Source organism: Hemitrygon akajei, chromosome 15 (genome assembly GCF_048418815.1).
Source record: "Hemitrygon akajei chromosome 15, sHemAka1.3, whole genome shotgun sequence".
In the NCBI taxonomy this organism is placed as follows: Eukaryota; Metazoa; Chordata; class Chondrichthyes; order Myliobatiformes; family Dasyatidae; genus Hemitrygon; species Hemitrygon akajei.
The window spans coordinates 25,370,608-25,387,579 of record NC_133138.1 but is presented as its reverse complement, the minus strand read 5'-3'; the positions used below and the strand labels follow the sequence as shown (position 1 = coordinate 25,387,579).

The 16,972-nt window shown below is 41.8% G+C and overlaps 1 protein-coding gene across 2 annotated transcripts in view; it reads right to left on the bottom strand.

Annotated features, from left to right (window-relative positions):
- Positions 1-16,972, bottom strand: part of glra1 (glycine receptor, alpha 1) — a 132,968-nt gene that overhangs the window by 67,076 nt on the left and 48,920 nt on the right. For both annotated transcript variants that reach the window (XM_073067308.1, XM_073067309.1), the window contains exon 3: positions 13,253-13,320. In XM_073067308.1, the coding sequence (XP_072923409.1) occupies positions 13,253-13,320 (68 nt within the window). The remainder of the gene's footprint in view (positions 1-13,252; positions 13,321-16,972) is intronic.

Genomic DNA, 16,972 nt, shown 5'->3' with positions numbered 1-16,972 from the left:
GACCCTACTGAAAATCCAGGCAATTCTGAATAATATTTCTCACCCTCTGCATGCCACCCTGGCTGAACAGAGGAGCACTTTTAGTAATAGACTAAGACAACTGTGCTGCTCCAAAGAGCGCTATATGAGGTCATTCTTACCCTCGGCCATTAGGCTCTATAATGAGTCAACCTATAGCTGGAGAAGTGATGAGCCCTTCCTGTTAGACTGGTTTGTGATAACTTACTTTTCATTCTTTCTACTTCTCTTTGAATATTTATATCTGTACACTTGTAATACTACTGTGACACTGTAATTTGCTTTGAGATTAATGAAGTATCTATCTGTCTATCTCTACCTGCTCATTAATGCAAATATCTAATCAGCCAATCATTTGGCATCAAATCAATACATAACAGCATGCAGATATGGTCAAGATGTTCAGTTGTTGTTCAGGCCAAATGTCAGAATGGGGAAGAACAATGATCTAAGTGACTTTGATTATGGAGTGATTGTTAGTGCCAGACAGGGTGGTTTGAGTATCTCAGAAACTGCTGATCTCCTGGGAGTTTCAGGCACAACTGTGGTGGTTCAATCCGAAGTCCACAGACTCCAGACTCCGGGTTTTCCGGTGGTCCCTTGCTGTGGTTGGCCTTAACTAGAAACACCTGAGGCTCATGTTGGAACTGGGAATATAAGTGGCCCTGGTATTGTGTGTGGTTGGTGGATGTGGAGGCGGAGGCTGAGGCTGAGGCTGAGGCTGAGGCTGAGGCTGAGGCTGAGGCTGAGGCTGAGGCTGAGGCTGAGGCTGAGGCTGAGGCGGAGGCGGAGGCGGAGGCTGGTGAATGTGGTTTGGAACTTGTTGAGGGAAAGAGAGTGGGGAAGGAGTGGGAATTGCTGGGAGGGGGTTGCCTGGATCTGGTAATGGCAGACAAGGTGAGAGGAGGGGCTGAGGGAAAGAGAGTGGAGAAGGAGCGGGATAGGGAATTGGGATCAGAGATAGGCAGCTGGGGAGAAATGGATTATTGTGAAGGGAGAAATAAAGGGAATAAGGAGATAGTGAGGGGATGGATTAATGAAAAATGAGACAAAGGGAAAAAAAATAAGAAATGACAGTGGAGAGAGTTCTGAAAGTGAGGAAGATGAACAAGTTCAGAGAGGAGGTGTTGTCATAATTAGGTTTAATGAGAAGGTGCAAGGACACATGAAGAAAATTAACCCGTTTGTGTTAACAACAACTCTGACAAATAAGATAGGGGAAATAGTATTTGCAAATGTCCTTAATGATGGCAATCCATTGGTAAGATGTGCGAATGAGGAACAACTTGAGAAAGCACTCAAGCTAAAAGAGATAGGAAAATGCAAGGTGGAATATACAGGGAGGGTGGGAGCACGAAATGGTGGTTGTAAAGGAGTGATCATGGGTGTACCAATGAGTATAAACATGGAGGAGTTGAAGAGGAATATCAAAGGGGGGAAAGTAATTAATGTTCTAAGACTGAAAACAACAAAGGAGGGAATGAAAAAGGAAAGTGAATCAGTATTGATTGAATTTGAAGAAGGGGTGCCAAGGAAAGTGTTCCTGGGTTTCATGAGTTACCCAGTAAGGGTATATGTGCCAAAGCCATTGAGGTGCTATAATTGTCAAAGGTTTGGACACATAGCTAAAAACTGTAAAAGGCAGAGGAGATGTGCTAGATGTGGGGATGATCATGAATATGGAAAGTGCGGAACAGGAGTGCAACCAAAATGCTGTAATTGTGGAGGAGCTCATAATGTGGCGTAAGTGGGTGTGAGGTTATGAGACGGGAGAATAAAATTCAAGAAATGAGTGAAAAGAAAGATCACTTGTGCAGAAGCTGTAAGAATGTCAAGAGAACAGAATAATGCTCCTAATGACCAGAGAGCAATAAGGATGCAAGAAATGCAGGGAAGAGTAAATGACAGGATTTATGTGGGGGAAAAAAAGCTCTAGTAACATTCATTGCAGGAGTCATTAATAGTACAGCAGAGGTAAAGTCAAAAAGTGACAACATTCAGCTGGTGGTCAAAGCAGCAGTAAACCATTTAGGGTTAGTAGGACTGACATGGGAAGGAGTGAGGGAGAACCTCACTAATCAGTCAAGCCAGGAAGTGTCATAGGTTGGTTAGTACTCATTATGGTGATTCTTTTGCAATGGAATGCAAGGAGTTTACTGGCCAATGGCCAGGAATTTAAGGACTTTATTAAGGAAATGGTTGTAAAACCAGATGTAGTGTGTATTCAGGAAACTTGGTTGAAACCAGCTTTAGACTTTGTGGTACATGGGTATACAATGATAAGGAAAAATAGAAATCTAGGGGGAGGAGGAGGTTGTGCTATGTCAATCAAGCAAGGTATACCATATAGAGTACTGGAAAAAGGAGACAATCAGGAATACATAGTGGTGGAAATATGGGAGAGGGGAGGGAGTGGTTATAATTAACTACTACAATCCATGTAAAAGGTTGGATTTGGACAGCCTACTAAGGATACAAGGACAAAATAGACATAACATAGTGTGGTGTGCAGATTTCAATGCTCACAGCACAATATGGGGGGGATCTGATTACAGATTCAAATGGAACGGTAATTGAAGATTTGATGGAAGAAAGGGATTTGGTATGTATGAATGATGGTAGAGGAACAAGGATAAACATAACAACAGGAACTGAGTTGGTATTAGATATTACGTTAGTGTCTAATGTCTTGTCTGGCATCAGTAACTGGGGAGTTTGGACTGCTTCAACAGTAGGTAGTGATCACTACCCAGTTTTATGTTCAGTGGGTGAAAGAGTTGAAATAAGACCAGGTGGGGGAGTCCCAAAGTGGGTGTTTGGAAAAGCAGATTGGGGTAAGTTCCAGAAGTTAAGTGAAGAAGCATTGACAAAGATTGACATTTCTGGAAATATAGATGAATTAAACAGTCAGGTGACTTCAGCAATTATTATGGCAGCAGAATGATCTATACCCAGGAGTAAAAATAGGATGAATAGAAAAATAGTGCCATGGTGGACAGAGGAATGTTGTCAGGCTGTTTATTTAAAAAAAAACAAACAGAAATAGAGCATTCAGGCTAGTTAAAAGAACCCATAATATGCAACATTTGATTCAATATAAGAAGGCACAGGCAGTGGTGAGAAGAACTATACGTCAAGCTAAAAGGGCAAGTTGGAGGAGTTTTTGCAACACATTAGGAAGAACAACACCTGTGGGAGAGGTATGGGGAATGATTAAGAGGATGGGGGGAGATAGAAGGGATTCAGAGTATCCAGTAATGATATCTGAGGGGGAAACAGCAGTCTCCAGCAGGGATAAGGCTGAGATCATGGCCAAGTCATTTGTAAAGATACATAGTTCAGAAAATTTGTCTGAAGAAGGGAGAAGAAGGGAAAGAACAATGAGTCAATACTCAGGTTGTTAAACAGGAGGAAAGAAACAGATGATATAATTGATGATCCATTTACTTTGGCAGAAATGGTGAGAGCAATAAAGAGATTGAGACCAACCTCCCCAGGGAAAGATCTAATATGCTATGTTATACTAAAAAATCTAGGAGAAGGAGCGCTCTTGAAGTTACTGCATTTTTATAACAGTGTGTGGGAGGAGGGAAGATTACCAAGTGCATGGAAAGAAGCAGTAGTAATTCCAATAAGGAAACCTGGCATGGATCTGTCAAAACCCACTAGCTACAGGCCAATAGCACTAACATCAAATATATGTAAGGTAATGGAAAGGATGATAACTGAAAGGTTATCGTATGATCTTGAGAAGAGAGGAATGCTGGCAAGTTATCAGTGGTTTTAGGAAGGGAAGGAATTCCATGGACTCAGTGATAAGGTTAGAGACGGAAATAAGAAAGGCCCAGGCAAATAAAGAATCAGTAGTTGCAGTGTTTTTTGACATTGAAAAAGCCTATGATATGATGTGGAAGGAAGGATTATTAATTAAACTGCACGAGATGGGGGTTGGGGGGAGAGTTTTTAATTGGATTAAAGATTTTTTGTTTGGTAGAAAAATTCAAGTTCGGATTGGATCAGAATTATCAAAACAGTACATAGTGGGAAATGGCACACTTCAGAGTAGTGTGATTAGCCCGTTACTTCTCATCATTATGATCAATGATGTCTTCACAAAGGTACCAGTGGATATAGGTAGGTCACTGTTTGCAGATGATGGGGCCTTGTGGAAAAGAGGCAGGAACATGGAGCATATAATCAGGAAACTACAAGGAGCAATTGATGAAGTGGTAGAGTGGGGTTATGATTGGGGATGTAGATTTTCAGTGGAAAAAACTCAAACTGTATTTTTCACTAGGAAAAGAATTGAAGTAGGGAAGAAGTTAAGGATGTATGGGATTGAACTAGAAAGGGTTGGATCATTTAAATTTCTGGGAGCTGTATTTGATTCACGATTAACATGGGCAGACCATATCAGGAAAGTTGAGGAGAAATGTAAAAAAGTAATAAACGTGATGAGATGTTTGACTGGTAGGGAATGGGGAGCAAGTTGTTCAGCATTAAAGAGAATGTATGTGGCTTTAGTAAGATCAGTGTTGGATTATGGAAGTGTAGCATATGGATCAGCAGCTAGGTCTCTTATAAGGAAACTGGATGTGATTCAGGCTCAGGTTTTGAGAGTGTGCAGTGGGGCTTTTAAAACATCACCAGTATCAGCCCTGCAGGTAGAAATGGGAATAATGCCTTTGGAATTAAGAAGGATGCAATTGATGGCAAACTACTGGGTTAATTTGCAGGGACACAATGATTCTCACCCTGCTAAAGGAGTGTTGCAGGAGTCCTGGGAAAATGGGAGGTTTCAGAGGGAAAACTTTAGTCGGGTAGGGAATGATATTGCTAGATCATGTGGAGTGTTTGATCTAAGGATAAGACCTTCAGTAGTTTATCCGGTTGTAGCTCCATGGAAGCTGGTATGGCTTGATGTAGACTGGCATTTGTTAGAGGTGGAAAGGAAAGTATAAAACTGATTTGGTAAGTGCATTTAACTGTTATGTGATGGAAAAGTATAGTGATTATACTCGGGTCTATACAGATGGTACTAAGGAACCTGAGACAGGAGTGGCAGGGTTTGGGGTGGCTATACCAGCAAAAGCAATTGCAATCAGCAGAAGAACATCTGATAAGTTAGCGGTGTATACAGTGGAGATGCTGGCAGTGTTGGTTGCATTGCGTTGGGTGGAGAAAACTAAACTAATCAAAGCGTTGATGTGCTCAGATTCATCTTCAGTACTAGCAAGTTTAAGGTCTTCGCACTCAAACAGCCGGCAAGATGTACTTCATGAAGTCCTTCAGTCAGTCACAAGAGTTGCAAATCAGGGAGGTCAGGTTAAATTTCTATGGGTTCCAGCTCATGTTGGGGTGAAGGGCAATGAAAGGGTGGATGAGTTGGCAAAGAGGGCAATAAAGAAAGAAAATATAGAAATGCACATTAGTATCAGTAAAGCAGAGGTTAAGTGTGTAATATGGGAAAAAATTAACCAAATGTGGCAAGAAAGATGGGACAGGGAGGGGAAAGGGAGGCATTTATATCAAATACAAAAAAGTATTGCAGGTATTAGGGTAGGAAGTAGATACAGAAGAGAGGAAATTGTGTGGACTAGGTTAAGGCTGGAGCACTGTGAACTGAACCAAACATTGAAACTAATAGGGAAACACCAGACAGGATTGTGTGAGGAATGTCAGGAAGAGGAGTCAGTAGAACATGTAGTTCTGAGTTGCAGGAAGTATGGGATACAGAGAGAGATGATGAGAATTAATCTAAGGCAGGGGTGTCAATCTCATTTTAGGTCATGGGCCGAATTGAACAAAATGCAGCTTCATGCGGGCCGGATCAGTCGGACGTGTGCGAACGCAGCTTTCGTTGCCTCCGTTTTTTCAGCCTGCTCTCATGTGTCTCAGTCTCTGCTATAACTACAAAGTGTTTCACTTTACAAATTCCGTTTCTTATGAAGAAGACTGCCGAGCAAGACTGCTGAATAAACACTAAAAACCCTGAAAACCTGGTACCTGAATAAACTCAGCATTAGCCATATCATATGCCATAGGCGCTTCGATTACTGGGGCCAGCTTTAATAGTAATTAGATATTATCTCGCGGGCCAAAGATAATTCCACCATGGGCCGGATTTGGCCCGCGGGCCTTGAGTTTGACATATATGATCTAAGGGAATTGGGGGTGAAGGAATTCCCATTAAAAGGGTTGCTGGGCATGGGTGAAAGAACACAAGTCAGGGTATTTTTAGCTTTCTTAAGGGGTACAGGGGTTTTTAATAGGATATGATGGATAAACAGAAGTAGGGCACTAGGATGGGGAGGATAAAGTGTAGGTTAGGGTATGTGTGCGATTGGGTGAAGGGATTTAGAATGTAAGTCCATTGCACACTCCAGAGCAGAAGGTGGTGGTAATGCACCATTAAGCTGGGTGCCAACCACCGTAAAATGAGTGAGAGTGAGAGTGTGTGTGGGGTTGGTGTGTTGTCAAGATACTCATGGCACAGATGGTTGGTGGAAGGCTAGAATGGACTCTTGCCATCCTTGGGGCTGCATTGGAGAACCGTGGCTTCTGGGAGCCTTGCTGGTAGTAGTTGGAGTGGTCATTGTGGTATGGATTCAGCTGTTTCCTGGGCCAGCTGGGTGGCTGTCAGCCACTCTGAGCCAGGTAGGGATCCGGTTGCTTCTGCAGCCAGCCAAGGCTGCTGGCTGTAACGGCTACTCAGAGCTACCCTAATGCAGAGGTGGAACTGTCTGTTGTTCCTTGGTGTTTGTCTCTTCCTGCCCTTGCCTCTGTGGGGGAAGTCAGGCTGTTCTGCTGTTGCCCTCTGGGGGTATCTGTCTTGTCTTGTCCTTGCCTCTGTGGGGGAAGTCAGGCTGTTCTGCTGTTGCCCTTTGGGGGGTATCTGTCCTGTCTTGTCCTTGCCTCTGTGGGGGAAGTCAGGCTGTTCTGCTGTTGCCCTCTGGGGGGTATCTGTCCTGTCTTGTCCTTGCCTCTGTGGGGTAAGTCAGGCTGTTCTGCTGTTACCTGATGGATGGTTCTGCCCCACCTTGGTGTGGAGTTATAGATGAGTCCTGGCTTGTTGGAGGATAAGTCCTGGCTCCATGTTGATGTACAGTTCCTAGTCTACCTCTAGCTCCAGTCTCTGAGTTCCCCAAGCTCCAAGCCTGCAGCCTCTAGCCTCAAGCCTTGACCCAAGCCTGCAGCCTCGACCCAAGCCTCAAAACCCCCAAGTCCCTAGCCAAACCTCGTCACGTCCTCGCCTGGGTTTGGGGTCCGAGCCTGAGGCAAGACCCAGGTTGTGGGTCCTTGTCCAGTCTCGGGCTCGGAGTCCACCCCAGCCTTCTTGTTCCCAGTTCCTCGTCCTGGTCCTGCTTCCCTTGCCTGGACTGCATCCCATCCCGTCCTTGGGTTCTGTCTCGTCCTGTTTCCGGGACTGCAGTGTCTGTGTCCTGCAGTTGGGTCCTGATTCAACACCTGACTTGTGACAACATCAGTCTCTAGAATTTACAGAGAATGGGGAAAAAATTTAAAAAAAATCCAAAGAGCAGCAGGTTTATGGACAGAAATGCCTTGATAATGAGAGGTCAGAGGAGAATGGCTAGAATAGTTCAAGCTAACAGGAAAGTGATAGTAACTCATATAACCAGACGTTACAACAGTGGTGTGCAGAAGAGCAACTCTGAATGTACAACACATTGAACCATGAAGTGGATGGGCTACAGCAGCAGAGGATTACAAACATGCACTCAGTAGCCACTGAGTGTAGATTTTACACACTGACATCTCACAAGCTTGCAGTTATTCTGAGCTGGAAAGATTGGATCAGTTGAGTACAGCAGTCAGAAGTTAACAAGTTCTTCATATTCCCTTTAGAGAATCTTCATCAAAAGTGCGATATATGTTGGGGGGGGGGGGGGGAGATGTCAGGGGTCTTGACGAAGGGTCTCGGCCCGAAACATCGACAGTGCTTCTCCCTATAGATGCTGCCTGGCCTGCTGTGTTCCACCAGCATTTTGTGTGTGTTGGATGTCAGGGGTGATGTTTTTATTCAAGTGCTGGGAATGTGGAATGCTCCTATCATGGGTGGTGATAGAAGCAGATACATAAAGGACATTTAGGAAACTCTTAGATATGCTCATGCATGATAGAAAGATGGAGGGCTATGCAGAAGAGAAGGTTTAGGTTGATTGTAGAGTAGGTTAAAACATTGGCACCACATCCTGGGCCAAAAGGGTCTGTATAGTGCTGATGTTTTCTGTATTCTGTGTTCTATATTTTTGTCTGGCATTCAACAACCTCCAACACTTGATTCTGGAAGCAAATAGTTTAAACAACAGTTTCCAGACATCTCTATGTTGGTAAAATTAGCAATAAGGGTTGGGCAAGACAGCAGAAAGAGTACAAGAGTTGGCACATCATGCCAGTTTGTATAGGATGTTGGTGAGTCCTCACATGAGATATTGTGAATTGTTCCAGTTGCCATACAGTAGGTAGGGTTACAGAGGGTGCTGAAGAATTTCAGAGATGTTAGCAGGAAAGGAGAGCTTCAGCTGTGAGAAACAGGACTGATTTCCCAGGAGCAAAGGAGAATAGAGCCTCATGATAAAATCACGAGGGCCACAGATAAAGTGAAGAGTCATCGTCTTTCTCCTGTTAGGGAAGACTAAACTAGAGGGCACAAGTTTCAGGTCATGCAAGTCTGCACATTGCAGCATCAGTAATGAACATCTAGAGTGGAGGATTGCAAAACAACAGCTTAGAGACTATAAGGTTATACTGCATGGAAACAAGACCTTTGAAATGGTTTGTCCATGCTGAAGGAGATGCCTTCATGTATGAGACTCCCTTGCCTATCTCTCTAAGCTTTTCCTGTCCATGGAACTGCCCAAATGTCTTTTGAACATTGTGATAGTATCCTCTGCTGCACCTCATTCCATTCCACATACTGACCACTCTCTGAGTGAAAGACATAAGAGCAGAATTAGGCCATTTGACCCACTGACTCTGCTCTACCATACCATCATGGCTGATGAATTATCCCTCCCAAATGTGTTCTGCAACCTTCTTCCCATAACCTTTGGCACCCTGATTAATCACAAACCTATCAACTGCCACTTTAAATATACCTAATGATTTACCCTTCACGGCTGTCTGTGACAATGAATTCCACAGATTCACCACTTTCTAGTTGGAGAAATTCCTCCTCATCTCTGCTTTAAAGAGACAACCTTGTATTTTTTAAAGTAAACCCACTTTTTAAAAAAGGAGGGAGAGCGAAACCAGGGAATTATAGACCGGTTAGTCTGACATCGGTGGTGGGGAAAATGCTAGAGTCAGTTATCAAAGATGTGATAACAGCACATTTGGAAAGTGGTGAAATCATCGAATAAAGTCAGCATGGATTTGTGAAAGGAAAATCACATCTGACGAATCTTATAGAATTTTTTGAGGATGTAACTAGTAGAGCGGATAGGGGAGAACCAGTGGATGTGGTATATTTCAAAAGGCTTTTGACAAGGTCCCACACAGGAGATTAGTGTGCAAACTTAAAGCACATGGTATTGGGGGTATGGTATTGATGTGGATAGAGAATTGGTTGGCAGACAGGAAACAGAGTGGAAATACAAGGGACCTTTTCAGAATGGCAGGCAGTGACTAGTGGGGTACCGTAAGGCTCAGTGCTGGGACCCCAGTTGTTTACAATATATATTAATGATTTAGATGAGGGAATTAAATGCAGCATCTCCAAGTTTGCGGATGACACGAAGCTGGGCGGCGGTGTTAGCTGTGAGGAGGATGCAGGGTGACTTTGATAGGTTAGGTCAGTGGACAAATTCATGGCAGGTGCAATTTAATATGGATAAATGTGAGGTTATCCATTTTGGTGGCAAGAACAGGAAAACAGTTTATTATCTGAATGGTGGCCGATTAGGAAAAGGGGAAGTGCAACGAGACCTGGGTGTCATTGTACACCAGTCATTGAAGGTGGGTATGCAGGTACAGCAGGCGGTGAAAAAGGCAAATGGTATGTTAGCATTCATAGCAAGAGGATTCGAGTACAGGAGCAGGGAGGTTCTACTGCAGTTGTATAAGGCCTTGGTGAGGCCGTACCTAGAATATTGTGTGCAGTTTTGGTCCCCTAATCTGAGGAAAGACATTCTTGCCACAGGGGAGTACAAAGAAGGTTCACCAGATTGATTCCTGGGATGGCTGGACTTTCATATGAAGAAAGACTGGATTGACTGGGCTTATACTCACTGGAATTTAGAAGATTGAGGGGGGATCTTATTGAAACATATAAAATTCTAAAGGGATTGGACAGGCTAGATGCAGGAAGATTGTTCCCGATGTTGGGGAAGTCCAGAACGAATGGTCACAGTTTAAAGATAAAGGGGAAGCCTTTTAGGACCAAGATGAGGAGAAACATCTTCACACAGAGAGTGGTGAATCTGTGGAATTCTCTGCCACGGGAAACAGTTGAGGCCGGTTCATTGGCTATATTTAAGAGGAAGTTAGATATGGCCCTTGTGGCTAAAGGGATCATGGGGTATGGAGAGAAAGCAGGTACAGGGGTTCTGAGTTGGATGATCAGCCATGATCATACTGAATGGTGGTGCAGGCTCGAAGGGCCGCATGGCCTACTCCTGCACCTATTTTCTATGTTTCTTATCACAAATGAAAGAAAATCTGCAGATGCTGGAGGAACTCAGCAGGCCAGGCAGCATCTATGGAAAAGCGAACGGTTGACGTTCCAGTTTCAGCCTGAAACGTCGACTGTACTCTTTTCTATAGATGCTGCCTGGCCTGCTGAGTTCCTCCCTTTTTTGTGTGTGAAACTTGTATTCTAAGTTTGTGAACTCCGGACCCAGACTCTCTCACTATTGTTAACATCCTCTCCTCTAGGCCTTTCAATGACCAGTAGGTTTCAATAAGATCCACCCCACCCCCACCTCATTCTTCTAAATTCCAGTCAGTACAGCTGGAGCCATCAGACATTTCTCGTGTGTTAACCCTTTCATTCCTGGGATAATTTTTGTGAACCTCCCCGGACCCTCCTCAATGTCACCACATCCTTTCTTAGATAAGGTAGCCAAAACTGCTCATAATACTCCAAATACTCCAAACGAGCTTTTTTTTTCTGCAAGTGCCTTCAAAACCTGCCTACTGCTGCAAATGATATGCCTTAAGTTAATGTTTCTTCCGTGTTGTTGCTGGTTCCAAATCCTAGAACTGAACACCACTGCAGCAGTATCATTTCAAGGGTAATCAGGGATCGGTATAAAGTTGTTTAAATTGTTGACTTTGTTTCATTTTTCAAAGAATGTTGATAATTCTAACAAATTGTTAGAGTTACTCACATCCCTTGAAAGAATGAAACAATTCTTGTGCTTTTGTCTTCTCTGTCCTGCAAAACTTAACAGATTCAGATTTAGACTGAGATTCATTTGTTTATCAAATGTGCCGTATATGAAGACATAGAATGAAATGTGCTGTTTATGTTCAGAACTAACATAATCTTAACAATGTGATTGGGTTTGTCTGCAAGTGCTGCCACACATTCTGGAGCCGACATAGCATGTCCACAACACAAAACTATACAAACTTAACAAACTTATTGGCAGTGCAGGTGAGATGGAGACCTGACCACGTGAGATTTTGACCGATATTCTCCTTGACTTAAGATGTGAGAAATCTTAAGATGTAAGAAACAGCACTGAGGACAAAATCTCCCTTTTGTTGCTAATTCATCCTTTTATTCTTCATAAACGTAGCCGCAGAGCAGTTCACCAAATTATTCTCATGGCTACACATTCTCACAATTTAGTTAACAATTCATTTGAACCCAAATAATCAGAATTAGAAAATGCTCACTGTCCAACTTTTAACAGAGGTCTGTACATTAACAAAGGTTCATGTAATTTGCTGCCACAGAGGCGTAGTGGTTACAGCTTGGCGCATCAGAGATCAGAGTTCAATTCTGATGTCACCTGTAAAGGAGCCTGTATGTTCTCCCCTTGGAATGTGTAGCTCTTCTCTGGGCACTCCAGTTTCCTCCCACAGTCTGAAGAAATACTGGTTAATTGGTCGGTGTAAATTGTTCCCTGATTAGGCTGGGTTAATTCCGGGGTGGCTGGGTGGCACAGTTCGAAGGGCCAGAAGGGCCCATTTTGTGCTGTATCCCAATAAATAAATAATTTATGATCATTTCTGCCAGAAAGAATCATAACCTTAAAATGTTATCTTTATTTTTCTTCCAACTACTGAACATCTCCAGCATTTTCTCATTTAATTCTACACTTCCAACACCCATGTATTTGATACATGCAACCTTCTTGCAATCCTCAGTTACTTTCGGGGAAAAAAGAGCTGTATACAAATCTTTACTTTATTGAAACTCTGCAATCTATGGCATTCTGGCCCGAACACACCACACGTTCACCATTCTCCAAGTAGACTAACTTGAAATTAGCTCCATTAGCCCTGCCCTTTTAAAGGGCAAATCACATATTGAAGCAATTTTACTTGGAGCCGCCTTCAGTTGGTTTTTAAAAGCTTCCCAATCCTCTAAATTCTCACTAAATTTTGCTCTATTATATGCCCTCTCTTCTTTTATGCCACCTTTGACTTCCCTTGTCAACCACATTGCCCCATCCTCTCTTTAGAACACTACTTCATCTTTGTCTGTCCTGTGCTTTCTGTATTACCCCCAGAAACACCAGCCACTGATGTTACACTGTCAACACTGCTAGTATCCCCTTCCAATCACTTTTGGCCAGCTCTTCTCTCATACCGCTGTAATTCCCTTTATTACTAATATTTCTGACTTCAACTTTTCCTTCTCAAATGGCAGGATAAATTCTATCATATTTTATCACTATCTCCTAAGGTTTCCGTTACCTTGAGGCCCCTAATCAAATCTGGTTCGTTACGCAACACCCAATCTAGAATTCTTCTAGTGGACTCGACCACAAGTTGCTCTAAAAGGGCAGCTTGTGGGATTTCTACAATTTCCCTCTCTTGATCCAAATCTGGTTTATCTGCGTCCTTTAATTTCCCTTGTACGGATGTCTTGTCTCTGGTATGAATAAAGATCATGGTACGTGCGTACAGTATTGCAAAGCAGCCATACAGCTGAAATCTAAAGTTAGCATTGGTGTCAAGGAAATAACAGGTTATTTTGTACTATTTGTCTAATAGATCTAACATCATTAGTTAAAATGAAGACTTAAGGACAACTTACCATTGTAGTTTCTGCTATCGAGCCAAAACTGTTGATAAATATGTTGCATGTGACGTTTACTGCTGGGCCTGAAAACAAACATAAGGGAAAATGTATTAATATTGACACAATTCCCTCCATATTTCAGCTTCTGATATTAATGGAGCTCAGGGACATTGGACATCAAATTTCAAAGAAATACAATGGAGAAATAAATCTAACTTGGGAAAATGCAAACTCACTATGGAGAGGAGAGATTTTATTAAAAAGGAGGTGGTGGGAAAATAAATTGCAAGGTACCTGACAGCAAAAGAAATGTCCCAGATAGACCCTGCAGTGTGAGTCTCGATAAAGGTATGTACTACACTGCTGTTGATATAAAATAGAATAAATGCAAATAGGTTCCTATGCTCCATGCACAGTGTTCTCATTAGCAGCTGATCTTAAATCAACCCTCAATGTTCTGAAGTAATTTCCTTTATGTAATGAAATATCGCTGGAAAGGAGGAATATATTTGCATTTAAATAACTGATCACGCTATGCCATAGTGCTTTGCAGTTAACAAAATACTTTTGTAATGTGGTCACATATGCAATGTTGGAAACATAGGAACTAATTTCCATACCCCATACTTACCCAAAACAACTATCTAAAGTTCACCAGATAATTTGCTTTTTGTGATGTTGAATAAGGAGCAGAAGTCCCAAAATAATTGCCTTATTTTTAAAAAGTAATCACTTATGAAAGCATTCAAGGTCTCAATTTAATGATTTGATCCAAAGATTCAAAGTACATTTATTAACAACGTATATATGCAGTATAAAACTCTTGAGATTCGTCTTCCCCACAGCCAGCCACGAAACAAAGAACCATGGAGCCTGTTCAAAGAAAAAATTCATCAATCCCCTCCCCACACACAAAAAAAAAACAAATCGCACAAACAACAATGAGTAAAAGCACAGAGAATAAAACACAAAATGAAAAGGCATATTCAGATCTGTTCAGTTTTCTTTGGGGCAGGCCACCCCAATTCACAAAGGCCCAAACAAATTACAAAACAGGAGCGAGCAAAAAAGCTAGAAACATGTCACACACAAATGAGAGTCCACAATCCACAAACTGCATTGATTAAACCTTGCACCTTGTCAATGTGATATTTCCTCAGCATTGCATCGGTGAGTTAGTCTACGTTTTCGCATTCAAGGATAATTGTCAAGAAGGCAATAAAAATAGATGGATAATTTCCAGTTCCTTTTTTTTTGAAATCTTATAAATAGTAATTTGATATTGAGTTGATTAAGGTCTTGAAATTGTCTGCTCTGGTTCAGGAGAAGGAGAGCTTCTCAAGGCCAACGATCCAGTGAGGGAATGAAGAACTTGAGGTGCCTCAAGAGTGTTAAGGTTAAAGATTTAGATGGCATAGAACAAAAATAACTAGCTGTACCACCAGAATTGTGAGAGGTTATTGCTGTCAAAAAAAAATTTAAGCTTACTCAGAATGGAAGCAAAAATTCGAGCTTCATGGTTAGGGTAAACCATGTTTTAGTAGATGCCAATATGAAATATGCTTTTCTTTTACTGGTTCTTAGAAACTCACTTTTAACCAAAGAGAGCTTGATAACATAATAATGCAAAAACTGATTGTGAGGAAAGCACATAGTGTAGTGATCACTGTTTGGTTTTCAGTTCCTGCCGCAGCCTGTAAGGTGTTTGTACATTCTTTCTGTGACCAGGTGGGCTTCCTCTGGCTGCTCCAGTTTCTTCCCACATTTCAAAAATGCGTAGTTAGGTTAGTGAGTTTTGAGCATTCCATGTGGGCGCTGGAAATGCGGCAACACTCGTGGGCTTGCCTAGCAAAATTGTTGCTGAATTGGTTTGGCTAAAACAACACATTTCACTGCATGGCTTGATGATTCGATTACATATAATAAATAAAACTGCTCTGAATATGACAGGTTGTAAGGGTCTGCTGTTGTAGTGAATGAAGCGAACCCAAACACAGACACAGACATGGAGACTGAGTTAGGATGCAGACGTGGGCATGAGCGTTGAACGGCAAACAGGAGGGAGTGCAGGAAAGCAGGAGTCAGACAGACTTATCTTGACACGGAGCGTAGAAAGGGGAGCGGCAGATAAAACTTTCCTTAGCACGGAGAGACGGAGTTACACAGGTAAACCTCGGTACTGGAGTAAACTTGAAATCCTTAACTTGACTCGGAGAGACACGGAGCTTCACAGGTAAACTCCGGAACTGGAGTTGAACTTAGAAAACTTACCTTGACACGGAGAGACTGAATTGCACAGGTAAATCTCGGTATTGAAGCAAAACTTAGAACATGCAATCCTAAGAGGCGGGGAAACGTTAATTACCACATTGACAAAACCAACAGTCTGGCAACTAGTGGGTGCAAAGCCAGGGTTCTTATGTTGCAGGTCTTGATGAAAACCAGTTGTGCTGACATCAAAGGAAATTAGGAGAAAATGGGGAATTAATGGTCGGGACTGTGACAGCTGCATTTGTGTGTCCTTTAAAGGTTTGCAAATTAATCTGAACTAGCTCAGTTTTACATTCCCAGTTTAACATTTCTGTATTAAACATTCATCTAAAATGAACATGTAAAAAACTGAAACTAGAAAACAAGTGGAGGAAGATGTAATCTCTGTGGACAAAGTCACAATTTTCATTGACACATCAAATGGGTAATGTGACAATTTTTTGGTGGAACATATCTAAGGAGCAACAGAATCAGAATCAGCATCAGCTTTAATATCACTGGCCTATATCATGAAATTTGCTGTTTTGTGGCACCAGAACATGGCAATGCATAATAAAAGAACTATAAATTACAACAAGAATATATATAGTGCAAAAAGAGAGCCAAATAGGAAAAAAATAGTGAGGTAGAGTTCATTCTCCATTCAGGAATCTGATGGTGGAGGGGTAGAAACTGTTCCTAAAACATTGTCTGTGTGCCTTCAGGCTCATATACCTTGTCCCTGATGGTAACAATGAGAAGAGAGCATGTCCTGGGTGATGAGGATCCTTAATGACAGATACCGCCTCTTTGAGGCATCGCCTTTTGAAGATGTCCTCAATGATGGAACTAGCTGAGTCTGCAAGTTTCTGCAGCTTTTTCTGATCCTGTGCAATGGCCCCTCCATACCAGATGGTGATGCAACCAATTAGTATCCTCTGTGGTATATCTACAGAAAGTTGCGAGAGTCTTTGATGATATATTGAATCTCCTAAAACTCCTTTTCTTTTCAAATCTTTTTATTAATTTTTTAAGAAAAACATAAGAAAAATATTAGTACAAAACATTTGAGAGTACATAATAGATTAATTAACAATCAAATATGTATTAATCAATACATAGAGTCTCTCAAACTCATAGTATAATGTAAAGGAATTAAGAAAAAAAAAGAAAACCCCTCCCAAAACAAAACAACTAAAAAAAAACTAACCAACATGGGCAATCGCATAATGTTAAATACATACAGCAGTGCCAATGACTCCCAACCTCCATCCACACAATTCAGGTTAGTAACAATAAGGTTCAGGATCAGACCATTTAATTCATATGAAAATGTTGAATAAATGGTCTCCAAGTTTCCTCAAATTTAACTGAAGAGTCAAAAACCACACTTCTAATTTTTTCTAAACTCAAACAGGAAATAGTTTGAGAAAACCACTGAAATACAGTTGGAGGGTTAATTTCTTTCCAATTCAGTAAAATAGA